The sequence below is a fragment of the Passer domesticus genome, chromosome 17 (assembly GCF_036417665.1).
Source record: "Passer domesticus isolate bPasDom1 chromosome 17, bPasDom1.hap1, whole genome shotgun sequence".
Lineage (NCBI taxonomy): Eukaryota > Metazoa > Chordata > Aves > Passeriformes > Passeridae > Passer > Passer domesticus.
The window spans coordinates 7,319,942-7,347,127 of record NC_087490.1 but is presented as its reverse complement, the minus strand read 5'-3'; the positions used below and the strand labels follow the sequence as shown (position 1 = coordinate 7,347,127).

Sequence of the window (27,186 nt, the reverse complement as noted above, 5' to 3'; positions counted from 1 at the left end):
GCTAATCAGCCCCGAGCAGCCGTCGGAGACCTTTGTAGCTCAGTCTTTTAATTCAAATGCAGTTCTGTTGCTTTTCATGATTTCAATTCCCAATCTGACTGGTATTCCTAGGCTGCGAGGGAAAGGAGCAAACTAATGAAGATGGCTTCATTAGGCAGAGCGTGGTTTAGACCTTGCTTCTCTCCAATAAATGCAGCTGGAAAAACATCCCAGAAGTAACTGGGGTTTTGGTCTTCAGAGAAAGCAGAGCTGAGGTGTTTCTGCTCCCTTTCAAAATTAATTACTAGCTCTCATCAGGTGAGCTTAAAAATGCAGCCTGTACTCTAAGGCGCTGAAGGTAAATGGGAAGGAAAAAAAGCCACACACACATACTGTCTTCTTTTTTATTTTTTCTCTCTTTTGTGCTTAAGTTTACAATCTGTTGAAAATGGAATGGGAAACCAGCCTACAGAAAATGCCATTATTCATATCATCGTGAGCTCATTTATTTTATCTGCAATAGTAATGATAAGACAGACTGCTTGGCAATGCTGATAAGCTGAGAAATATCTTAGAGCTATTTGTAAAAGTTAAAGCAGATCTTGGTACTGAGAGATAGGGAAACTGATGAGCCTTTGGGCAATCTGCAGAACTGAAAGCTAATAAAGATTTTAATAGGAAGGCCTCATTAGGATTAGGGAGATCTATTATCTGCGATTTACACAACACAAACAGTGGGGCAACTTCAATTTTTGCTTCTTTGTTCATTAAATACTATTGCTGAATGTGAAGCCTTTTAACTCGGATCTGGATCTCTTCCTCTTCAAGGAGCCATCACCAGTTGATGGTTGAGCAGAGATAAGAGGGGCAGCTGATGAGGGAATGTGTTTGGCATGAGAGCAGTGCCAGCAAGCCCTCATGGTCAGGGACCAGTCGCTCGTTGGAGGTATGGAAATGCAGTTGTTTGTAGGTGCCTGGGTGGCAGAGTTCTCCTTAGTGTCTTTTTTTTTCTCTTATGAACAATATTTGTAAACTTCTGGCCCTGAGCAGCATATTTAGAAAGAAATAAATGCGTTGCTGTGGTGCTGGTTCCCACGTGGTGATGCTGAAATACTGCTGTGGATAGCTTGGCCACCCAGCTCAGCCTGGTGCAGTGGGTCCTTCATTAATCGTGATCACCTCATGGATCTGTTCTAGTAGAGGAGCTGTCTCCAGTGCCATTGGGCTTGCTATGGTAGGAGCATGTGCCGTGGTTTGGTAGTTACACACAGGACTGATTTTAGCACCAGGTGCATTCTTAGACATTTGATGTAGAAAATCTCACTTTTTGAGGTTGTGCAAACACCTCATGGGCTCAATGGCTTTAGTCCTCATACGTAACATGGTGTGTAAGGTGCATGTAAGCTGCTGAAAGAACATTCCTTTACCTGGGTTTACAGATGTATTTAATTTTTTTCCCAAGGACCATTCAGGCATTTTTTATGGTTGAACTGAATTGTAAAGCAGGGGCAGAAGCTGTGCTGGAAAATTCTTTGGTTTGCATTTGAGGTTGTAACCTGATTCTGTTAACCTGCAGGTGAAATCATTTTTACACACCAGTGATGAGATCTAACTGAACCTCTAATGCAGATGAAGGGCTTTGTTAGGTGATATCCATGTTGGATGTGAGAGGCCGCGTGTGACCACAATTGTGTTTGGGAGCTGTCTGCTTTCTTCTCTGTGTGGAGCACACCTGTGTATAAGAGTCTTAGCTTCTCTCTATTTTCACAGCACAGAGCAGCTCCCCTGCTGCTGGCTGGGTCAGATAACCCCAGTGGTACCTACAGTAACATTGCATCCATGGGACAGTAATATCTGGAAAGCTTGTTCTTGTATCTTCAGCTGCCTTTAATATGATGTAGCAACCAAAACCCAGAAAGGACTACAGCACCACCAGTCCCAGAGAAATCTATTCCAGACTGTAGTTTGAGTTCTGCTGGTTCAAACCAGTGCTTCATAGGGCCTACAGAGAACAGTGCAATGATGGATTTAACTCCAAGTATTCCGTCCTCCAAGTGCTCAAGGAACTCAGAGCAGCTGGAGCTGTAATCCCCTCCCTTTGCCATCAGCAGTGTGGAGACATGGGCAGGGCTGGGAGCACCTCCTGCCCAGGACTAGGAGGAGTTCCTCCCAGTGGGTTGGTGTCAGTCTGTTGTACCTTGTGTGTGACTACTCACAGCTTCTGTCAGCCAAGCAGCCTGGCCTCCCAAGGAAGCAGCGCTGTTTGCACCTAACGTGTTGCTCCAGCAGGGCTGCCATTTGAGACGTTTCTAATATTTATGTTTGATATGAATGAAACTTTTTGTTTTGTCTGTAGACCGCAACGGAACTGGAGCTGACTCGTATCAGGAGTGCCTTGATAACAAGCAAGGTATGAGATCAAGTCTCTCCAACATGGGCACTTGGGACTGATTTAGCTTGATTTCTTGCAGCTGAATTGGTTGCTGTCTCTGTCTCTCTCACTCTGTCTCCCTTTTTTTCCCCCTCTTTTTTTTTTCCCCACTGTCTCCAAGCCAATTCACTGTTAACAGTTCCATGTCAGCTAACCTGTTAGCTCAGGGTCTCATTGCACATTCGTGATAAGTCTTCTTGTTTCTAGCACCCCAAACCCTCAGCTATAAATGGAGGAAGTGGGAAGACTGTAAAACAGAAGTAGAATGTGCAGTTGCTGCAGCTGTCTTCTTCCTTGAGGTTTAGTTGCACAGCCAAGCAGAAAAATATTAAAGTTGAGCTAAGGGAAGGCACGTGCTAGGCTGGGTTACCTTAACACCAGACATCCTGTTATAATTTGTGTGCTGACGTGCTGCCTCAGACTTGTCCAGCCTGCTGTCTTCTGCCATGCTCAAGGTGGTAAGAGCTGGAAGCATCTCTTGTGATTTACAAGAGATTGATGTTGGTGAAGGAGGAATCTATTATCCTTTTGCTCTAAACCTGGAAACAAGAGTCACATCAGTAAAAATGAAAATTGTAAAAAGTACCTCGGAAACAGGACTTCAATGGCAAAATCATGGATGTTGGATATAGGAAAAGGGTTGGCGTGTTGTGTTCTGCTCAGATACCTCTCTGAGAACTGCAGTCAGAAGTGCCACTCCATCTCTGTAGCCATGTAGTAAGTGTTGAACCTTCTGGTAATCAGGGAGCATAAGCACCCTTCAGTCCAGAATATCATTTGTCATAAGCTGCAGCAAAGAGATAAGAGGAAATGCTTATCCTAACCAGGTTATAGGCATCAATTACAGGTCAACTTTTACCCTGCTGTTGACCCAGATCTGTGACAATAGCTAGAATGATCATTTCCTGAAATTCTGATCCTTCTTGCATAGATTTCTAAAGTAGGACCAAGAAACATAAAAAACCTGTCCCAGTTTTGGTGCTTGCTTGGGTTTAATTTTCCACAGGTGTCTCTGCTTTCAGTACCCATCAATCAGTGTTACATGTGCTTTAAGTCAAAGCTGCCATGAAGTGCATCTCCCCTTGCTTGTTGTTGGATTTGGGATGGGATTATTTGAGGGGTGGGGGTTGGGGTTTTTTGCTTGTTTTATTTTCCTTCTCTCAAAAAAAAAAAAGAGGTACATTGTTTCTTTGGTGGCCTTTATGGTCATCTTTTACTTCACTATTTTTCTCTACTGACTGTAGTAAATACCTAATCATTGCTAAGCTTTCATTTCAGAAGTTACAACTGGAAGACTAATGTGGAAGAACTGTAATCAATAATGGCAATTCTTATTAGATTGAGTTTAAAAGTCTTGTAGGCCGGTGTAATTCAGGAGGCTCCTTTGATAGATAATTTGTTCTTAGGAAGAACAGTTTTCTCCAGTAACATTTTTCTCGTTGGCTGGGGGAGGCTGATCCACTTGTCATTTTGTAGAAAGCAATCAAGTTTCAGGTTTAAAGAAAAATGAGTATTCTCATTTTTGGAAACTAATTGCAGTCCCTTTGATGTGCCAGTTACCCTGATTTATCTGACAGGTGGTATTAAATGGCGTTGTATCCATTACTTTCATTTGTCTGTTAATACTCCAGATTTTTCTTGTAGTGTGATAGGTTTCTTTGGCTTCACTGTTAACACATGAACAAACTGTGTCATTATAAGTACTTTCAATCCAGTATGAATTTGATCTGGTTTGGGTAATTTACCCTGTCCATGCTCCATCATGGTGTTTAAAGCAACAACCTTTAAGAATGCAGAAGTTTAAAGGAAAAAGTATACACAGTAACTTGCAGTGAGACTCTTACTGACTCCATTACACTTTTTTTGAGCATGCCTTCGAGTTGAATCCACCATTTGCAACAATTTACAAAATATAAAATACATAGCTGACAGTGGGCCCATAATTTTGGCTGTTTCTCTTACGCTCAAAACAAAACACCACCAAAGGCTGGAAGTAGCGGTGGCTTTTTAAAAGTATTAAATCTTCAAGCTACGTGAAATGCTATTGCCATGGATTCCTTTTATAACAGCATGCTTGTCTCCTGGAAATTATGCTATAATGAGGTTTGGTTTATATATTTTACCCCTCTCCTCATTAAAGTGCTGTCTCTCAGAAGAAGCGCTTTGTGTTTTGAAATACTGCGCGGTTAAAACGAAGGCAGGTTTATAACGATTTAATGTACTTGGGAGCCAAGGTTTTGCAGCTTTATGGCAAAGATGTTTTAACAAAGGGCTTTATGGTAAGGGTGTGCTGTATTTTAGTCAGGCAGTTGCTCAGGGGAAAATTTTCAGTGTGAGCACGTCACAACAGCAAGGAGAAATTCAGAGGGAATCAGGCTTCTGAGATCCAGCTTGGCTGATATTAAGGCTTAATTCTTTGCAGTTTCAAGCCCTGGTGTTTGGTTTGGTTTGTTTTGTTTTTTTCTTTCACCTCTTCACTCAAGAAAGACAAAACCTTGTGCCATATAATGTAACATCACAAGCAGGCCATTCATGCTTCCCATTTTTGTGCTTCAAGGTAGGGTGCAGGAGAGCGTGCTGGGAACAGCCACAGGTGGGATTATCACACCCTCTCAAGAATAGAGCTTGCTTTTTCAGCCTTGTAACTCCAATATTCATTATTAAAATTGTACCCTAACAGCAAGGCATTTTCTGAGTGTTTGTGGTTTGGAAGTAGAGAGGGCAGCAGTTCAGAGCAGTTGCCCATCCACTGCAGCAGAAGACGTGTCCTGGATCTGCCTGTTTCTCTGGGATACACTTAATATCCCATGGTTTCCTGAGAGCCAGGGGGTTCTGCCATGGAAAACAGGTATAAAATTACTACCAGACAGTTGTTTCTGGAGCTTCTCAATAGGAACTCGCTGTTATAGTTATTAAAACAGTGCTGATGTAGAGGTTTAGGCAATGAAAACCCTTAGAGAGGGCCCTGGTGGCAGCCAGGAGATGTCACTTCTCATCCTTGCAATGGTGGGTAGAGAAATTGAAACTGATTCCGAGTGTTTCATGTTATCTTGTGTAGCACCTTCTCTTATTAATAGAAAATGGTGTTTTACTTTGCTTGAGCAGTCTTCTCTGTGTCTCTGGTCCCTCAGGTGGGCTGGTAAGGGATATTTTGCCCTAGTGGGCTCCAGCTTTCCAAGCAGAACTCCAGGTTCCTGCTGGAGGAACCCAATACCTTTCACTTTTCCTACTTGTCCTGAGGAGTATTTCCCCACAGATGAACTAGCTGGTATTTTTCCAAGATGAACATGTCTTCATCTTTTTGATGGCATTATTAACTCTTTCTGTTTTTCTTTGGATATGTTACACCACTTCCTGAGTTCTGTGCTGCTTGCTGCTGATGGATTTTGTTAGCTGATCTCAAGAGGGAGGATGAATGTCACTTGGAGCGGTGTTTGGGGGCCAGGAAGAAGGATGGTTAATCTTGGCAGGGATCAAAATGTGGCTGCAGTTGAGCCAATAGCACCTCTTTTTGAGGTGGCAGGGGACTGAGTGCTCCCCTGGGTTTGTGCTGTGAGTGGATCCCAGCTGGACTGCTAAGCATGGGTCGGATGTCTGCATCATCAGGCTTGATTTTGAAGTTGTGGCAATAAACCAAAGACTTTTCATCCTGTTTGCAGTCCCCTGGGCTGTGCAGTCCCAATGTGTGTCATCTTCTATTAGTCTCGATGCAACCAATGACCTTGTTTGTGTGAGCACATTAAGCACAACATTAATAGCTAATTTGACTACTTTGGATTCAGACAGGCTGCAATCCATCACCTGAACTCTCCTGATTGCAAATATGGTTGGATGGGATTAAGGAGAAAGGATAAAATGCCTGCTTGGGCCATAACTCTAGGAAATTAGAAAACTGCTTGTGAGCCTGCATAGCTGATGTAACTGTAGCACTTGGTGGAAGCATGTTCTTCACTGGGAAAAAAAAAACCTGCAAAAGTGAGAAGTGTGTGGTCTCCATAGATGTTTGTTCAGCCCTCTTCCTGCCTGTCAAATACTGGCGTGGTAAATGAGACCACCACGATACAGAGGCATCTTTTAGAAGATGTTATTGGGGTAAGTTCTAACCTGTTCCAGGTTTTGGATCCCTTTTGATCCCTAACAGGATTAGTTTCAGGATGGCAAAGATGAATTATGAAGCAGATAAAAAATGGCAGACTGGCATGTAGCTGGACTGGAAAGTGCGGTCAAAATAGTTCTGTCACTGAAGATGTTATTTCCATTAAATGTTTTAAGATTTAATATTGATTTCAGTGAAATTACCCTTGAAAACAGATTTCCTCCAAACCTTTTTTTTTTAACATATTTGTTTTGGAACGATTTTAGGAGGCAGAAAAATGAAACTCCAGCTTCAAACAGTTTTTATGTTTTGAAATGGGCTTTTTTCACTGTATGAACAATTTTTTAAATATTATTGTTATTTGTATTCCAGTCATGCCTGTGCACTCTAGTTATGGGCTGAACGTCATTTTGCCAACCACAACGCAGACTGGGGGGGATCAGTTTCTGCCTGAAAATGCTCTGGGCGTGTATTTCTGTTGGGCTGCATTGATTGCCAGTGCCTGTTTGAAGAAAAACCCAACAACATTCTCATTTTACAATATGTTGGCTGCCTTTTTGTTTAAAGAATTATAAATAAATCAGCAGATTTTCCACAAAAACACATATGCTTTCTTCCTGATGAGCACGATGATGCACCAAGAATCCTTGCAAGAGGCCTTGAGTTTCCTTCAAGTAGAGGGCAGGGCTGAGGTTGAAACTGAAATTTTTAAATAACTCTTTAAGAAGAATACTGCTGGAACCTTGTTAGCAGAAGAATTGCCATCTTCTGACTAATTTTTTTTTTTTTCCCAGCATGGGAACAAAGAAAGAAAGGAGGAGGCAGAATAAAAGCCTGTGTGAGTGTACATACAGAGGCTGCAGCTCTCTAGACTGGTAATGGTATCTGGAAAGGGTCCAGGCTGTTGTAAATATGAACTTTTGTCAATATTCCCCAAGCTTCTTTGGACTCTAGGGTGGGCTTTATTAGCTGAAGGTCACACCATTGTGCTGTCTCCCTCTCCTGAGACCTCTGATACCTTCCTGAAAGGACAGCCCATTATCCCTGGGCTTAGAAGCCAGCTTTCTCTTCAGTGGCGCTGAAGCTGATAAGCTTAAGAGGCATATTTCATCCCCCCACTGCTGCTTTCAGGAAACAAACAGTGTTTATCATTCCTGATTAATTCCAGTTGAACAAAAAAATAAAATAGAAGGCATGTGTGTCTGCACACGTGCACAGGGACGCAGAGCTGAATTTTTTGGGGTGGCTGTTCTTGTGTAAGGTCAGCTCATGGCACTGGCTACAGCCAGCAGTGTCTGGAGCTTTGCTTTTCCTGGGTGCTGTGTCCAAAGATGGATTTAGTAACATGAGAGGATCCCAGGCTGCAATCAGTGTGAGGAGAAGGGTGGAAACAGGGATGGGGTAGCAGCAGCCTGAGCATCAAGGTTGGAATTGATTTGTGGCAATTAAGCATTAAGGTCTGCGGGAGCAGGCCCACCTGCTGGGAGATTGGCTTTCCATCACCTGGGGAAGATGAATGGCCCCAGGAGAAAAAGGGGCAGGGATTTCGTACTCAGCTACCTGGAAAGAATCATAAAACCCCCATATCTCGCTTCGGCATCTCACAGCCCTTTTTATCACAGCTAAATCCCTTTGCTGGGAGTTGTATGCAAGCGAGTTGGAAGATAAAAATGCTGGTTGCTGCTGCATTTCTGTCTTTGGCTCTGGCTTGAAATTTGCTAGGAAGTCTCTTACCGACTTTATTGTTAGTCCTCTGTCAGTAGAACTGTGTTCCATACGTGGCTCTCAATTTCTTAGGGTTATTTTTCCCCCCTAGTACAGAGATTCAGGGTGTGGAATTAATGACAATGAATGACACAAATAACCTATTGTCCCTCTGTGCTGATGCAGTATGGAAAGTACCCAGGTGGTGTGTCCCAGTGGCCAGGTCACCCACCTGTGCTGTGTGCTCCTCTCCAGCACGCCCTTGATGGGCAAGGCACTCACCTGGCTGTGCATCTTGAGGCTCTTGAGTGGAGAATGGGAATATTTGCACTTCACACAGTCCTGTTTGTTTGGATGAATGTGTAGCTGCTGCCCAGGTCACTTCTTTTGGTCACAGCCCAAGTTGGGACACAGATCATCTAAGTAATGTATGTTGCATCAAATTTTTATTTCAGTTCCAGCATGAGATGTGTTTAAACCAGATTCTTGGTACTGAGGTTACAACTGGCTTCATTTCCTTTGCCAGAACAGAGATGGAACAAAATTTAAAAACAATTTTGCAAAGCTATATTTACTTTTTACCAGTGAGGACCATATTTAAAGACAGATTTTGGTATTATGGCTCCAGTGCTAATGTAAACAGGGTCTTATGGGAAAGGCTGGAAAATAACAGGGCTATTGGTCATGTTTGGGGGAAAAGAAATTTCCATAGTAGATTTCAAACTGGAATAGCTCTGAAGGTTTGGCTGGCCAAACCCAACTAGCATTTGTGATTTAAAATTGCTATGGTAGCATGCAGTGGAGCGGTGGGCCACTAGTAGCATTTTTTCAAAGCCTTTGTGAATTGGGTTAAACTTGTCATTCTTCAGATGAAACAGAACACATTTAAGTTTTAGATGAGAGCCTCCTTAGATATACTGCAGACTCCTTTCTAAGGACAAAGCAGATTTGAGGAAGATAATTATCTAGTAATCTCAGTGAAAGCTGCATATATGGTTCTTTCTCCAGATGGGTTAACGTGGTGGAAAGATTTTTATCAGTCCAGTCGTGCACCACAGACTGCAGTAGCATATGTACTTGCTTGGACCCCGAGTTTAGTGATAAGTGAAATGTTAATATGTGCTTGGCAGAGCAAGCTCTTAATTTCCCTTAAAATGGAGGGGGCAGAAATGATCTCATCGGACAAGATGTCTTTGGGCTACTGCCCACTGTTAGGTATGTCCTAGACAGGGTTTATTTACTTGGTGTAGGCAGATTATTTCCCTTTCCCTCCATAAATCTGGCCTGCGGTAACTGTTAGCAAAAGAGCTTTCCACCTCCTGTATTGCAGGAAGCATTTAAGCTCTTGTTGAAATATGAAGCTCCCTTCCTTTATTAAAATTAAGAACCACTTTCTCACATGGCAAAGTGATAATAAAGACTGAAATTGGATCTATAACTTCATGAAAAGAAGAAGAATTTTTTTAAAGACAAATCATGCATGGTAATGCCTTCATTGTTCTCTGGCTGTGTTCTTTGTATTGCTTAACTCCCTGCGAACAAAGAACCCATAACTGGAATTGTAAAAATAATCCAAGCATTTAAGTCAAAACTCAAAAGGCCCTTGGGAATCTCATGCGAAGGTGTGCCCTTGAAATGGTGGTTTATGAATTGTCTGAACAGGTTTGAGCATCCTGGCCCTGAGGAAATCTCTGGGAATTTTGCTGCTGACTTCAGCGGGGTCAGGATTGCACCCTTGGCGCTTTGTGCCGGGCATTGAGCGGAGCCGCCTTTCAGCCTTTGAGAAAGTCTGACTCCCTCCTCACAGGCAGGCGGGAGATTTTCTACTTGGTTGCACTTGTGAATTCTAGTTAAGGGAATTGCTTTTGGTCCCTCCATCTTTGTCACTTACTTAAACAAACATGCAAACTGGAAACATGCACTTGCTCAAGCTTCAGCAGCGAGTGCCTCCTCGAGATCTCTTGTTACTGATCTAGAACTTAAACTGATTGGGAAAGTGGCTTTAAGATGAGGTTCAGTCATGCTTAAATGAAACCAATTGGGCAGAGAGATGAGAAATCTTACTTGTACTTGCCATTCAGATGTCTGAACCCAGCTAGTTTGAAGGATGAAGGTTTGGTCCCTGAGCTTGAACACAGATCAGTAGGGAGGTTGTAAACTGAAGCAATGAGTATTTCTTCAGCAGTTTATTGCAAAATAATGGGGTTTTGAAAATACAGGGCTGTCCAGGGTCAAAGTCACTGGGAAAGAAAGGTACTTAAATAAACAATGAGGGAATTAGTCTGAAATTTGCATGCAAACTCAGATAACCCATGCCCTTTAAAACCCAATTGAATATAGATTTAGCCCTGTAGAGGAGAAGACCTCTCCCAACCCCTCCTGCTTCAGTGATTCTGATCAGACATCTCATCCCTGCCAGGGTATTCGAGGAAACCAGTGGTTTGTCTGGCTCTGATTGTTATAAACGTGGACATTATCTTCCTCTGTCGTGTCACAGTCCAGGGAGAGGAGGGGGGAGTTACCAGAGTTGGAGGGAATTTCCCCATGTCCCCAGTCTTCTACATTCATGGTGCAGTGGCCAGTGACATCATCTGTTGCTTAAGAACTGCTGTTGATGAAATAAGCTCTGTATTTAATGAAAAACACAACCCAAAGAAACCATATTCCCCAGAAACATGATCCAGGACTCCAAGAAAATTGTTACACTTCAGTTGCCTCATCCTAGTTCTCCACCAAGAGAAAAAGTTCAGGAAAAATTACTAGAGAAAACTTTCTAAGCTTTCAGCAACAATATCCCACAGACTCTTGTTCATCCAGAGTAACCCCACAAAGCTCAACAACCTGGTTTATAGCAAACTTGTTTTTAATTATTGCTAGTAAAATTAGGTCCAAAATGTGGGCTATGTGCACTCGTGTTGCTCTCAGTAGCTGGAAGGGGGAGTTGGAAAGCTACATCCCAGGTATATCACGAGAGCTTACTTAGACTTTCCTGCCGCTCGGGATCGCAGAAATGTTGCAGTGGCAGAAAGATTGGCTGTAACCTTTCTGTGTTTAGCTGTAATGGAACGTGCAAAAGCTTGACAATTTCGGGAAGGTGCCTGCAGAGGCCTGGCCCCTGTGTCAGCAGGAGTATGCGTTGAAAGCTGCTCAAGAGAGGGACATTTCTTAGAATAGTTTGCAAAAAGTAACAATCACTGCCCAGTATGGACAATTAGAGAATATTAGAAGTAAATGGTTAATTTTTCTCTACTTTTCTTGCCCAAAAAATAATCTTGGTTGTTCCTCACTATAGCTGTGTCTTGAGGGCTTTCCTTAATGAGCCATCTCCTTCTGTCCAGTATGGAAAGAAAAACAAAAGAGTTAGAGACCTCCCTTTGTCTCCATGTGATTTTAATCTGATTCATTCATTCCTAATCGTCTTGAAGGATTATAAAAGCAAAACCTGTTAAATCTTGATTCTTACTTCTTTTCTTTCTCTCCCAAACATAATCATTTGTTCTTTTATCATGTTGCGTTTCTTTACCCGTGAATCAGCTGCCTTTTTATTTTTCCTCTCCACAACAGAAGTCGGGCAGGGAGGGAGGGGGCGATGGGAGCGCTGCTTCCTTTGATTCGCTCCACACACAAGTGTTCCTTGGCCTTTCATACTGAGGAGTGGATGCAGCTCTTGAGCAAATTGGACCTACTTGTTTGCTGGCCTAGGCCATCTTGTTATCCAGCCAGCTGTGTTTTGATCTTGGAGGGCCATTTGAAGATTAAATTGAGACATCTTTTGTTACTATTAAGTGCAGTAATTAAATCAGCTCAGTGTTATTTAAGTGTGGAAAATGTCGCTTTGCTGGCCCATGGGTGTCTGAAGTTGCCATTAGACAGCTGTGTTGCTTCCAGTGCTAATGATGAAGAGGTAGGAGAAAAGAGCCAAGTGCTCTCTAAATAATTTTCACCTCTTTCTGGGTTATGCTGGATCCCCTCCCCACCTTTTTGTGTGCCGTTCCTCCTCCGTCTCCTCAATTCATGAAGAACAAGGTTTTTGAGGGGGAGCTCGAGCTTTGTCGGGTGGAGAGCTGGCAGCCAGTGCCCAGTCCTGAGCAGAGGGGTGGAACATGCTGAGCTCTCTGGATGGCAGCTGCTGCCCCATCTCTGAGTTTGCAGTTGTTGGCTCTGTGAACAAAGAGGCTGACCTAGCAGGGTGGATGTAATAAATGAGCAAAGTTGACTGCCTCCCCCCCTTCCTCTGGGGTGGGAGTCTGCCAGTCAAGTCAAGCACGGCGAGTACATTTGTTCCCATGAGGGTCATTGTAATACAATTTGCTGGTGCAGACTGGCTTGCCTGTGAAGTGCTGGCACCTGGGAGATGTGAACTCTGGCTCAGGCCAGGGCTGGTATCGTTCAGAGGTCACCTGGGGCTTACTGGGGCAAGGCAGTTGCCCTTCCCCAGCCCCCTGTGCCTGCTGCTTGCTGAGCAGATTGCTTTGAGAGAGGTGGCTGGAGGTGATGATTGGCAGCAGGGAGCGGAGCAGACAGACGCTGGAAGAGAAAGTGAGAACCTCAGTGGGAAAGGCAGTTCTTCGGAGGTCGAGTATGTTTTAATGCTGGGTTAAGTTGCACAGCAGTATTGGCTCATTGCTACTGGCAGCACTGATCACTTGAGCGTTGCCTTACCCTTCCCTTCGTGCCCTTTAGAGCCCTGTCTCACCTCCTGTGTGCAGATGAACATTCTCCTTGCTGCTCTCGCTCCCTGGCAGGAGCAGCTGCCGGGTTCACTGCGCTGCCCGTGCCCACCGAGGCAGAGCGTGCTGCTCCCTGCAGCCCACGCTGCCAGCCTTCCTCCTCCTGAGCCTGCCTTCCTCCTCCTAGCGTGCCTTCATCCTCCTGAGCCTGCCTTCCTCCTCCTGAGCCTGCCTTCCTCCTCCTGAGCCAGCCTTCCTCCTCCTGAGCCAGCCTTCCTCCTCCTGAGCCAGCCTTCCTCCTCCTGAGCCTGCCTTCCTCCTCCTAGCCTGCCTTCCTCCTCCTGAGCCAGCCTTCCTCCTCCTAGCCTGCCTTCCTCCTCCTGAGCCTGCCTTCCTCCTCCTAGCCTGCCTTCCTCCTCCTGAGCCAGCCTTCCTCCTCCTGAGCCAGCCTTCCTCCTCCTAGCCTGCCTTCCTCCTCCTGAGCCAGCCTTCCTCCTCCTAGCCTGCCTTCCTCCTCCTGAGCCTCCTCGCTAGCCTGGCCTCCCGGATGCACCCGGCTCTGGGCTCCCACCCCCAGTAATTGCCCAGCAACATCTATTTGCATTGCTTTTTACGCCGCCGTGTTTTATGGAGGGGGAAGTGTGTTTGCACTTCGTGAGCGTTTCTGAGCTGTGGCAAGGGCAGAAGAATGGCAGATGGGTGGGGATGAGAGAATCGGGGAGCGTGATGAATCTGTTTTTCTTACCTTGTTTAAAACTGGCTGTTAAAATTCAGCAGCCGCACCTCCGATCAGCCTAATGGTGTCTGCCATGTTGCGAATACACAGTCATTAGTTGGTCCAATTCATGCATGCTGAGGTAGGAGGGTGATGTGAATGCAAAGGAGCTGCAGAGAATGGGAGCTGGGGGGGCAGGGGAAGGAGGGGGAGAAGCTTGGTAATACAGTGACAATGAAACATACGGTAGTCACACTGGAAAACTTTCTCCTTCATTAGCAGGGATCTGTTGAGTTTCTGCTCACATTAGGGTAATTAACACAAGTACAGATTGTTGAACATCTGTGCAGTTTAACTATATGGCCGGTTCCCAGGCTTTAAACAGGGCTGTGAGGAGCCAAATGCAAAGCAGTATGAAAAGCCCACACACTATTCATTTTACTGAAATTAGCATTTCTGGATGAAAGCTGATGTTGCACGTCGGCTATAAATTTTCTCTGGTCTGTTGCCAGGTTGGCTAATGATCTGAGGTTAGTGTTTGTTAAAAAATTTTTAAAATTTGTTACTTTTAATATTCTGGAGGGGAAGTTTCTTAAAAGGCAAAACAAAAAGCAAGCAAAACAAAGCATATGGGTATATTATATGTAATGTTCTTCTAATCTTTTTCCAGTGGAAGCTCAGAAAGGAATTGCTGGTTCAGCCTCTCTCAGAGGCTCTTGGCTCTGTGAAACTACCAAGGGTTTTTTAGTATTTCGGACCAAACTGCAGTTTTAATTTTCTAGCCTTGTAAATGCCTGGGAGGCTCCGCTTACTGTGTGTTGTAGATATGAGCTGTGTAAATGAAATGCAGAGTTCTGTCTGCAGGATGGTGACTACACAGGTATTGCTTCTCCAAGCATCACCATATTTATGGACAGTCTTCTGCAGTGGTTATCCCAGAGGAGAGTTGTGTTGCTGTGGCATCTTGAAGCTTCCTCCTTGCTCTTTTTACCTTGCCCAGCTGAGAGCACACATTTTTTCTACAGGTGGAATTAAGTGTTAAAGGCCAGGCTGGAGGGGCTTTGAACAGTTTAGTGGAAGACATCCCTGCCTATGGCAAAGGGGTTGGAACTAAATGGGATTTCAAGCCCCTTCCAACCCAAACCATTCCATGTTTCTGTGGGTTGCTGTGAGATGGACAGCCCTTATAGCTGGGACAACAATTAGTGTGCCAGGAAATCTTGTCTTAATGGAGAAGATTTTCATGTATGAAGATAAAAAGCCTACCAATGTTTGTAGAAAGAACAATGCTCATTAGCACTATTTTGTTCTTGCTGTTTTCACTAGAGTAAAAAAATTTTGTTCATAGTGGAGTTTTTTTAATATAATCCCTGTTGGCTGATGTGAACAGAGCTGACCTTTGAAACACTATTTAAATTTTAAGAGGTTTGTATATTTTTTTGTTTAATTGGGAGAGGAAGGGGCTTGGTGTCTTGCAGGAAGTGTTATTCTTACCAAGAGTGAGTGATCAGTCAGTTCACCCTCAGCTCCTGCTCTGTAATTGGCTTATGTTCCAGCCCAGAATTTAGTTTGGCAACACTTGAAATTGTTGGTGAAATTGTTGCACTCACCAGCTCCTAAAAAGTCTGCTGGCAAACATCAGAAACTGTCAGAGCTGCATATTCTTTGTGACTAAAAAACCTTTTGGGACCAAAATCCAGTCTTCAGATTCAGTCCTGCAAATGTCTCAGCCTCAGGAGCACCATCACCCTTGTCCCAGTAATTCAGCTTCATAAATGGTTTGTCATTGAAGGATCTCTTTCAGGGGTGAAGGTGTCCACACAAGACAAACTTGCTGAATCATACAAAACTCTGGAAGTTCAGTTAAATATGTGGTTTATTTCTGAAGCACTAATGTAGTTAATCTAGTCCAAAATGAAATTTTGTAATAGCTTTTCAGATAATTATGTGTGTATATGTGCACACAAGTGCACACTGGTTTAGTTGGGAAGGCAAAGACTGAGTGAAATGTTCAGCTACATTAGACTTCTTACCTTCTCCACAAAGGATGTCAGAGGGTGGATGTTGCTTGGTCGGAGAGCATCTGTTACAAGAGGATGACAGAGGGCATTGGCCCTTTCAAAGCAGGGTTGCACTGAACTGAGCATTGAGATTTCCTCTGTGGTGGTCTTGCCAAAAGGGTCCTGACTCCTTGGATAAGAAGTACTTGTTTAAAAATAAATTGGAAGAAAAAAGTATCCTTACTGTTACTGTTTGGTTTTTCCCTGGACTCAGTAACAGGGTTACTTTGAGTACTGGCAGAATAGTGTGACTGAAGTTGATGAGCATGTTCAGTCTTAACCATGCTTAACATCTGTGCTCCATGGATTTGTACCCTCTGTATCTCTGCAGGTATAAAATCTTGGATTTTATTTTATTTTGTCTCATTCAAGGAAAACCCAGCTCTGTGCAAGAGAGTTCAGAAAAAAAAAATCCCAAAGAGTATTTCTGTTAAAATAAACAGACAGACCTGGATTATTTTCACTATTAGGTAAATCAAACTCGCCTATTTGGGTATGTGAAACTGACCATGAAATTAAAGGGCTTTCATATCTACAGATACACAGCCAAAATGAAACAAAATTTTTCTTTGTTAATGCCCCATTCCATTTCAGCCCTCCTTTTTGAGAATATTTTCCACAAACTGGACTTAAAATGCCAGAAAATGGCAGTGGATCCAGAGGAGTGGTTTCGTGATTTTGGTAGATAGGAAAACTGCAGCTGGTGAAACGTGTCTGTCAGCCTTCACTTACATGGCTGTATCTGAGAATGTATCTATAATGATTTTTCTAGCAGAATTTTCCAGTGTGTACTGGAATGCACTGAGGAACTCGAGGACATCATTTTGAAGGCCTCCCAAAGTTTCTTTGGAGTTTTCACTTCATGTATCACTACGCCAGCTTCCGTGAAGCAGCGAGTTCTCTTGTGCTCCTGCTTTGAGCAGGCAGATGTATTTATTGAGATACCTAAAATAAGCTCAGAGAAGTTGACAGTGTTGTTTGTGCAGGCTGCACATCCTCAGGATCTCTCAGACCTTTATCAGACTCCAAACTGAGCGTGTCTCGCTAACTCTGCAGTTGCGTGGTTGGAATTATCTCCATTGTGTAGATGGGAACACTGAAGCAGATTGGAAATTACTTGCCCCAGGCCATCTAGTGCTGACAATAGACCACACAGTCCCTCGGCCTCTTTCTGTGCCAAAACCATTCTCTTGTGCCTGCATATGGAAAAAACAGAGTAGCTCGAGCAGAGAGCGGTATTTGTTGTGATAACAATGTGCACTGGGTCCCCAAAGGCCACCGGACAGTGATGGATACATGGCTGTGAAATTAAAATCACCCAGGGATGCACAGGAGGAAGGGCTGGAGTGGTCTGTGGGCAGGGGAGCAGGCAGGGAGGTGCAGGCAGCAGCGGGTCCGGCAGCCCCTGCGCCAGCAGCACATTTGCATTCTCCTGTCAGGGAGCTGGAAGCTGCCACCGAGCAGTTTATGCTCAGCCTGTGCTGGCCTTGAATTATGCATGACCAATTTATCATGCCCCCAGCTGAAAAACTAATTGTGTCCCTGGGATATATTTACTAGAAATTGTAGTTTGCTGTGCTGGGGTCCCCGGAGTGTCCGGCAGAGCAAACGACTGGGAAGTCGGAGCATGTTCAGAACAGGACTCCTGGCTCCCCTGGAGCCCCCGTGCTGTTGATAGATTTTTCACTTCGATTGCCTTTCCGAGGGTTTTCCCCCTCCTTTCTATTTTTTTACACTGCATTACACTTAATCGGGCTGCAGGAGTCCTTCCAGTAGTCTCCAGCATTAAAAAGCACACGATGTGCCTGAAAAAAGGCAGTTTATCCAGGAAATGCCAGCCAGGTTGGAAGAAGGGGGCTGGTTTCCTCTGTGTGTGGTTTTACTCTTTTTTTTTTTATAAGCACAGTGTGGCTTCATATAATGTCTCCAATTACCGTGAAAGTCCCCTCCCTCTCCAGGTCTAGAGTGATGAGATTCCCTAATTACTGTCATTTGAGCAAGAGGTTCAGGAGGAGAGGATTTCTTTTCCTCATGCAGAGCTTGTGGGGTAGGCTGAAGCTTGCAAACCATTACCACCAGGTCTGTTGAAGGAACATACAATGTCCCGAATGGAGTTTCTCAGTGGTGAAGTGACAACTGCCAAACCTGTAAAACATGAGGCTGTAAACCCCTCATGAGGTGGTGCTAAATCATAAAGATATCAGTGGGGGCGAGGTTTGAAGGGGAAGGAGGCAATTCACTGATAAATTAATCACTGAGTTCAGTCTGTCCTCCCCCACTTGTCACAGAAGGAGGATGTCAAGGAGTTAATCACGGTAAAGGAGTCAACAGTAACAAGATTCAGAGGCAGAAGAGCCCTCTGGAATCTCTTGTTCCCTTTCTGTTCTCCTCCTTGTCTGATCTCATACAGTTCTGCCTGATGCCATCTCCAGGGTCATCAGGAGCCGTGCCAGCTCTGCATGGCTTCACTGCTGGCAGCACAGGCAGGCCTGCTCTTCTGGGAGCCTGGGAGCCCACAAGCCAGGGCATAGGAGACCAGGATTGCTCCCCTGCCCCTCCACATTGGGCAGGAACCTTTTTTCTGACCGTGCTCCATGGCCAGGCTGGGCTCTCCCACTGCTTTGATGGGATTTACTGCATGTCCTCTTGGGAGCAGAGCTGCAGAGAGTGTGAGCTGGGCTGGAAGAAAGGTGCTGGCTGAGGTGCTTTCTTAAATAAATCTAGGATCTGTGAAGTAGTTTATGCAAACTCTTTGTAACATGGGAAGTTGGAAGAAGTGAAGTTGGTTTTACGTAGTTTCTGAATGCCACAGATCTGGATCAGCTTGTAAACATTCAAAAGCTCTCTACAGCTTACCTCTTTGTAGTTCCCCAAATTTGTATTCATCATCAGTTCCCCAGAAAGATCTGGTGAAAAGATTTGTTCAGGTGACTACACGTCTTGCTGCGGAAAAATTAGAGCAGATCTACCACGTGATGAAACCATGCTGCTCTTTGCTGAAATACGTGACACAACCAGCATAAAAGTGGATCTGAAGCTTGTAAGATCATTTCAGAAGGAAGGCATAAACAGGTTTGTCCCTGTATGCTGCCAACCAAAGCAAAACCACTGCAGGTTTCAAGGTTGGCATGAACTGCCAAAGCAGGACTACCCATGGTGTATTTCCTCAAACCCTGGTGAATGAGAAATAGTCACAAGTCAAGAGATGTCCTTGCAGATCCCACACTCTAAGGTTGCCTTGCTCCCTTGAAACTGCTGATTTCCAAAGAGCAGTGGGCTGGTCATGGAGCTCAGTGGTTCAATGAGTCTGTGCAGAGGAACAAAGGAAATTCTTGAGCTGAGCTGTTCAGTGTTTGTTCCAGTCTGGTTTTCTGGAGGATGTTGTAGCACTTATGAAATTACTGTACTTTTTGAACAGTGGGGAGAGCACAAGACAGGCAGATTGGCAGTAGGATGGAGTCCACTTTGATGTAGCAGCATTTGTACTGGTATGGAAAAGGTAGGGTAGCGTGCATCACAGCATCTTTTGTTAGGTTTTTTTTTAGCTGTGGCAACTCAGTGTCTGGATGCCTTTGCCCTTTCATGATTCAGAATGAAACACTTTAGTGAATCCAGGTTATGTTCCTTTTGCTGGTGGTTCTTGTTAGCTTGTTAATGATCTTGCTAGTTTTTAAGTGCCTACAAATGTGAGTTCATGGATAACTTGATTTCAGGGCAGACATCCTTGGCACAGTGTCCTGATTTTTACTATGAAAGTCTTCCATGTTTTGTTCTATTCCAGCCTCTGTTAACTCGTCATTATAAATAGGGGGAAAAAAACACTGACGCTGTGTTGCCTTATGGATATTGCTCTTCCCTGAACCTGCCTCTTATGCTCTTTCCAAGGGAGCTTGTCTGGCAATTCACAGTTTCTGAGTGGCTCTACTGGGGTTTTTTTCCTCAGTTTTGTTATTCAAGCACTTTTGGCTTTGCTGCTTTTTGTCAGTCTGTTGCTGTGCTGTGTTCAAGTTGCCTGAGCTGTTTGGTTTTCTCTCGGTTGCTTTGCTGCTGCAGTGGGATGAGAAGCTGTAGTGTTGCTGGGGAGGGTCAGGTGCAGAGGAACCCACAAACAAGCCATGGCAGCAGCTCAGAAGATGCAAAAAGGTGGTGAAATCGTGGTAAAATAGAAGTCAGTGACTGTTTTATAACAGGCTACATGACACAGACTGACACTCCCCTCACTCTCTTACATTCTTCTCACCCAAAGGTCCTGTCCTCCATCCTTTTCTTCCTCCTCCTCTTTCCTTCCTGTAGCTAGGATACACTGCAGTGTCAATTTTCATTTAGTCCTGTGCCTAAAGTTATGTAAATAGAGAAAAGCAAGTTGTGATCACCAAAGAGAGATGTGATTTTAAGGAGGGGCTTTTTTTTTATTAATGCTAAAGTGTTGAGGGGAATTACACTAACATCAGCTACAACTTGAACACAGTACTTGTTACCACAGTTTCAAGTCAGTGTGAATTTAGCTAAAACACCATTCTAGCTTTGGAATTTCAGTGGGGGGGTTGAATGGAGCCCCATGTTCTGAGCATTTTTAAAGTGTCACCACGTTTCTCCCAGTCAGGGATGAGAACTAACAAAAATAGATGGAGGAAAGGGGGCAATGCATTTTTCTCACAATACAACCATGGAAGCATCTCTGGAGACGTGTGCACACACAGTGGCACATCCACATCCCCGGCTTAGGGAGCTGTGGAGGAATTCTGAGGCAAGGGAGGGGAGGGAGGGTGGCGGGGAGCAGGAGAATAAATCTCGCCGCTCTAAGAAATCCTGAAAATGTCCATCAGAAACGCAGCGAGTATTCGGAGGCTGCTGGAAGCGTTCCAGTACCGGAGTCTTTGTCTCCATCCATCAGAGGCACTGCAATCTTTGTGCCCCCAGCTTCAAACAAGGGCTTCACGCTGTCCTTGCAATCTGCCTTTATGCAGCGGAGTGTGGAGGCTTCTAATTACGAGGCCGAGCGGCGCGGCGGGTGGGGAGCCGTGCTGCGCCCCACAGCCGCGCACCTGATTATCCGTTGCTGAGGTCGTTAGAAGGGTTACTCCTGAGTTTAAGCCTGCTCTGCAAGACCCCTAATTATATGCTGCTCTGCAAGTTGCATTAAAAAGAAATTGTTGAAAAGACAAAGGACAGAATAACATTTCCTCCCTCGTCTTCCCCTCTCTCCCCCCACCACCCCCCCGCGGCACACACAGACACACTCCCCCACCTCTCCCTGCTGGGCCCAGAGCTACTTCTCACGCTTGAGTTGGTGCAAGCTCTGATAAAGCCATTGAAAGATGCAGCAGGGAGACAGAGCGCTCCCAGGGACAGAGGGAAGCAGAAGAGGAAGCCGAAGTAAAATGACCCCCTCCCAGGTAGATACAGCCAGGCGCTGCTTGCTGAAGGAGTTGTCCCACAGAGCAGAATTAGAGAAGAGATTAACCGTCCTTTATTGTTTTGTTTCACTTCCTAGGGAGCAATGTAATGTGGTTTCTTCCATCGTGAAAAACCTGCTTCATCTGGAGCTCCGGGAAGCCTGAATCACTATAGATAAGGCATTCAAAGTGCAGTATCCCTTGCACATGCTGCCAGTTCTCATTTTAATCTCCCCAGACATCAAAAAAATTAAAATGTAAAATTCTAAGCTATGCAGTTGAGTGACATGAAGGCTGCATTCGCTGCAATGCAATTTGCAAATCTGGGACATGCACACATGTGTCCATTCCTGTCAGAGATAACGGGTTTATGTGTGCTTTCCACGAGCCCATGAAGTGTACCACTAGCAGAGATAGAGAATTGAATGGGTTCGTCATTACCACATCTCTGGGCTGCTAATGAAACTAAACCCAGGTTGATAACAGTAGCACTAAATATTTCCAGCACTTCCTGGTGCAATGGTAACATTTTCATTATGGTGGAGATTATTACAGGGGCATCTGTAGTACCAAGGGCAATGTTTTTTTCAAGATTGTTGTTTCAAGGGTAGATGTTTTATAACTCCCTGTGTTATAGTCATACCTGAAGGCCTGAGTGGCAGACCAGGATTTCACCACACTAGGTTCTGTACAAACATGGTAAGGGAGAAAGGATTCTGTGCTGCAGATTGGGTTTTTTTGAGACATGGCTAGGACATTTTTTCATTGCTTCTGTAGCTGTAGAGAAACTCATATTTGAACAGGAATTTCAAAGTCAAAATGTCAAGGTTGGAGTCACTTCTGCACTGGAGTACCTTGCCAACTCTGTCATGTTGTACTGTGCTCTAATCGGTGAGCTTTAAACCTTGCTCAGTCTCTTGGATATCTCAGCAGCAGTGCTCCATTGTATGCTCTGTGTTTCTTACTAGTTTGGCTTCATTTTCTTCTGGTGCACAGCACTGGATTCACTACCCACCCAAGGCACTAACAGCAGGGGAACTTCTGCCCCTCCTGTTTCACGAGGCAGGATAAATTAATCACAGTATTGTTATTTTTTTCCCCACCCGTGTTTTCATGCGTTCAGTTTGTCTCTGTGTAGTGAGGAAGGTCCCTGCAGCAATCTCTGGGGTTCTCATGGCTGAAGAGAGCAGAGGTGCAGCCATGCTGGCAGCACACCACATTGTTCCATGCCTTTGCTGGCATTGCCTCCAGAGCTGTGGCTCAGGCACCAGGGAAGCGTTGAACACACTTCTCATGGGCACCCTGTGCTCACCCACATCACTCCCTCCGAGGCAAGACCCCAAACCATTGAAGGATCACTTCTTGTGTTTGTGTTTAATGTGAACTCACTAGCCTCTCTCTATGCACAATGTGAAATAATCCCAAATCCTGAATCTGATAAACCCAGTTTTTTTCTCTGCATTAACTTGACATACCCCTTTTGCTCTCTCATGCCCTGCTTTTTACTGCTGCCTCTTGAAACATGTCTTAGGTGTGGTTATTGTGGGGCATCATTCTGGCTGCCTACCCAACAGCAGGATGAAGATTGCCCTTACCCCAGCTGCAGTTTTATATGGCTTTTATGTTTTGGCAAGATGGTACAACAAAGCTCCCTAAGGTACTCTAGAGAGCAAAGTCTTTGTTTCAAACGGTGTTTGGAGATCTTAGAGTCATGCCTCGTATTTTCATGACATCTGTGCCTTAAGATAGTTCCAAATCTCTTTGATTTAAAAATGTCATCTCTTTTGGGCTGGAGGTGTAACCTTGTCTTCAGGCCAGGTGCAGGAGTGCTGGTACCTGTTTAGTAGCTGTGGTACTTTCCTTGTCCTGCACACTCTTCAGTGAGCCTCTTGTTGGCTTTTCAGTTTTTGTTCTGTGATATCTCCCTGCTTTAAAAGGTGCAAAGAGCGATCATGGTGTTTTCATGCATGGTTTGTCGTTTTTTCAACCCCAAAGTCCCCAGAGTCTGCAAGTTGAGTCATTTTTCTGCTGCCAGAGCTGTGCACGAGGTTTGCCTCTGGAGACAGCAGAGAGTCTTGAGGCTTCAGCCATGCATTGTTGAACAGTCTCCAGAGTAAGTGTCAGTTTGAAGTAAAAGAACTTGAAATCTAGAAGCAGGGAAGATAAAAGTGTATTTGATTATATTGCTTTTCAACCACATGCATAGGCAAGATAATGAAGCAGGCAGCATGTTCAGCCATAGGTCACTTCACTCATGTTTGATACCATAACCCATGGCCGTGGCTGCTTTTGGAACTCAGCACTCTGACTTCCATCTGCCAAGGAGGGGTGGAAGGAACCTGGTATCTCACTTGAGCCATGACACCTTTAATGTGATCATTTTCCCTGTCTCAGAATCAAAATGTCTACATTCTTACCTGTCATCTCAGAAGTCTGGCTCTGGTTCAGAGGCCACCTAGATATGAACTCAGACAAGCCAGATATGGGTCACTCCCTATAGACTGGGGAAAGGATAGCTTATTATTTTTTCTATTTTACCGTGCTTTTCTTTCCATTGTGTGAAAATGGTTTTGGGAAGCAGATAAGCACTAGCTGAGATCAGGTGTATGTTTGTACTAGTGGAGGTGAACAAAGAGTGCTTTGATAGAGCTGTATTTCTTCATTAATTACTTCCCTGTTATAAAGGCTAGATCTCCTGGCTGTAGCCCAGGTAGATGTGAAATATCCACCACAAAATGCTGCAGTAGCAATGCAAAAGAAGTACATTTAGCTTTATATGAAACAGTGATAAAATGAGCCCTTGAAAACACAATGTGCCTGGTGCAACCCTATAGCTGGTGTTCATACTTGGTGACCTTGCGCACCAGAAGGATTTGCTGCCATGCATTGTGACTCCAGTTCCACCCTGGGTCCTTCATTTCAGCACAAAAGAACTGAATACTTTACAGTGGCTACTGCAGATTTATGTTAGGATGTGTTTGTGGCAATTGTCTGCATCCACTTCAGTTTGTGGTGTGGTGAAGTGTATTGAAAGAACATGGTCTGCAAAGGCTTGGAGAGATCAGGGAGCAAAGGAAGGGATACAGATGAGTCAATGAATGCTGGCAATTATCTGAATTTCAATGGAGTGTCTTAGCTGGGACTTCCAGAACAGTTGTGAATTTTTCTGTTTGAAAAACTCAAGACAAATCTCTTCCACTCTTGTACAGCTAAAGAAAATGTTTATATTTGAAGTGAGGGATGAGCAGGTGAAAGAAAGTGACTCCATTAGTGCCAGCCCTCAGTCTTACTGTAATAGAAAGTGTAAAGTCATAGAGTCAGTGGTCATGATTGAGAGTCAAAAGGTTACAGGGTAAAAAAGAAGTGAAAAAAATAGAGTTCCTTTTTTTTGCCTTCTAGTAGTTGAGTTTTCTGTCTGGCCAGCTGCCACAGCCTTAGGACTGTAAGCAGCCTTGTGTAGGGAAGGTTTTCTTTTCTTTTCCAGTTGATCCCTGAGTTTATCCCTCCCACTCTTTAGGATTGATACTAGGGGAAATATGTTTTAGAAACATTGTCAGTGGCTGCTGCTCTCGCCTTGTCTTCCCCAGCACTTGTGCTGTGGCTGCAGCTGGTGGAGCTGGGATGGATCAGTTCAGCAGAGGTTAATGCCACTGGTGTGCCACAAGAGCCCCATATTAAATCTGAACCTTGCAAAGAGGTCTGGAAGCCAGCAGAGCGGGTGGCTGGAAGATTAACTCTGCACAGGGACACTTTGGGGAGCAGAGAGCCACAATAGCAGTTTCAGTGCCAGCTTTGTCCCAGCTGCCAGAAGGGATTTTGTCAGGGGAGTCCTCTACCATGGCACTGCTCCCCCAGCTGCTGGAACAATTGCTTGAGACCACTGGCATTCAGCATGATTAAAGCAGCCTTCAGGCAGCTTTATTTTACCAGGGCAGCTATCCAGGTCCAAGGGTTGGCTTGGCCTGGAAGGATGCAGAAGGAAGTTTGCTGTGTTGTACCCTTCCACATCTCTTCTTCATCTGTGTTGAAGGGTCAGGCCTGGCTTTGTGGTTCCTCTATAATCACCCCATGTTGAGTCCATTAATGCTCCCAGTATCTCTAGGTATTGACTGATCTGACAGGACAGACTGTTTTTAATTTGTACATAAAGGTGCCATTTAATTGAATTACTTACCTAATCTATTGCTAGATGAACTGGGATTTTAGCTGTATGAATTAATAGTACAAACAAGGAGCACCCTTAAAACTTAAACCCCTTTCCTTTTTCTCAAACTGGGTTGCAGCTGTTAGATCCCATTTACAAACCATAAGTAATGCAACTGCTGATAACACAGTTATCAGTTCTATGTTGGGATTGAACTGCAGGAACCAAACAAGGCTGCTTGCTCAAGCTTCAGTTTCTTCCTTAGACCAGGTAAAGCCTTTCCTTTGTATTTTGAAAAATGGGAGCTAGGAGGTATGTTTACCAAAATGGATTTATGTCCCTATGGGAATAGCCCTCTTTTGCTTTCCTCTGCTTTTTATATGTGAGTATGTAAATATATGTAAATGTATACAGGGGCTTGGATTTACCCTCTTCGTCTCCCCCTCCCATGTATAATGTATGTGTTAAACACGTAATCATTAATCAACTTTGTGGGGAGTGGAGACAAGAAGGGCTCTTTGATGATAGATGTATACTTGTGACTGTGCTTGTATGCCTGTTTATTAGGCAGCACAGTGCTATCAAAAGAAACTCCAGGTCCCCAAGGATAAGAAACAGCACAGGGAACAAATGAAGAGGAAAAAAAATCCAACCCCTCTTACTGTAAAACCCTCTGTCTTCTACCATCTGTCTCCTTTTTTGGAGTGAAATAAATTGGGGAGAGAGCTTTGAATGAGGTGCTTATTTGTAATGCACTGAGACACTCATGAGGAGCAGAAGCAAAGTTATGGTTAATGTTGCCTCTGATGGCTGGGAGTGTTGGAAGCAGGATGACATTTCTTTTGTCTGTACATGCTGGAAGTGGTTTAGAGAAAAAAAGCCTTCAGGATACCATGCACAAGCATAACTATTTCTGAGGTTTTAATATCATATTTGATGTTATGGAAGGCACAAATTAAAGGTGGTCATTGCCCTGAAGTGTTCATAATAAAGACAACAAAACCCACAGTGGTTCTTTGTGAGTATCCAGCTCAGAACATGCTTCAGGCTGCTGTCTGTTGCTGGAGGAGGACTTGGGGCTCTGGAATTACATGTCTGGAGATGAAGGTAGAGGCATAGGGATTGACTTCTTTGCATTACTTGCATGCAGCAGAAAGTCTTGGGACCTCAAAGCTTTGGGCTGGATGTAGAAAACCAAGCATTTCCTTGGTTGTGCTAGAGGGAAGCTCAGTCTGGTAGAATTGTGCTTATGCTCTTGCACAAAATTGTGTTGTCCAAAATGATAAAGTTGCAACAAACATGTTTGGGGGGAAAAATTAAAAATCCAAAGTATTTAGGTGCCTTAGATTATTTTTTGCTGTTCTCATTTAGCTTGTGCATACAAGTGCCTATTTTGAGAAATACCTAGTCAAATAGATATTTTAAGTGAGCTTAAGAAGTGGCTTTGGCTCAGTGGGTGTAGAACTGCTGCACGGTTTGCTTTGTGCTCTTGCAGAGCCGGGCAGGACTCACCAAGGTCTGCTGGACTGTGTAGGCAGCAGCAGTCCCAGCTCCATCAGCCATCTGCTCCCAGTCCAGGAGCCTGCACCAGCCAGGGCACAGGGGAAGGGCTTGCGACTGTGCTCATGGGGAGCAGCAGCAGTGAGACAAATGGGAGGCAAACGGGAAAGCAAAATTCCATTTTCTGCAGTCTGCTCCATGTAGAGAAGCTGATGGATTGGCTGCAGCGTGCCAGGTTTGTCGAGGTGTATCTGGTATTGTTTGAGCAAAGGAAAAAAAACAATAAAATCCCAGGAAGGTTATGCTCAACAACAGAGACATACATCTGCTTTGCACTAAGCTAGGCTTTGTTTATGATAAGATACCCTCATCCATTCTGCTATTTTTCTTTATTTTCTATTTATTTCCTTCTCCAATTTGCCAGAGTCAGCACTTCCAAATTGTTTTACAGATAAGCCGAAAGCCACAAAAATTAAAAAATTTTCTAAACT

General features: G+C 44.3%; 1 protein-coding gene and 1 long non-coding RNA gene across 23 annotated transcripts in view; one reads left to right on the top strand and one right to left on the bottom strand.

The window, feature by feature from the left end:
• Nucleotides 1-27,186, top strand: part of FBRSL1 (fibrosin like 1) — a 502,054-nt gene that overhangs the window by 404,472 nt on the left and 70,396 nt on the right. For 17 of the 22 annotated variants that reach the window (XM_064392668.1, XM_064392660.1, XM_064392670.1 and 14 more), the window contains one exon: nucleotides 2,336-2,389. The exons of the other annotated variants lie outside the window; for them this stretch is intronic. In XM_064392668.1, the coding sequence (XP_064248738.1) occupies nucleotides 2,336-2,389 (54 nt within the window). The remainder of the gene's footprint in view (nucleotides 1-2,335; nucleotides 2,390-27,186) is intronic. 22 annotated transcript variants of the gene reach the window in all.
• On the bottom strand, nucleotides 10,442-20,704 carry LOC135282681 (uncharacterized). The gene is made up of 3 exons (XR_010348743.1): nucleotides 20,525-20,704; nucleotides 13,626-19,989; nucleotides 10,442-12,737 (listed from the first exon to the last, which is right to left on the bottom strand). It is a non-coding gene; the product is annotated as an uncharacterized LOC135282681 (long non-coding RNA).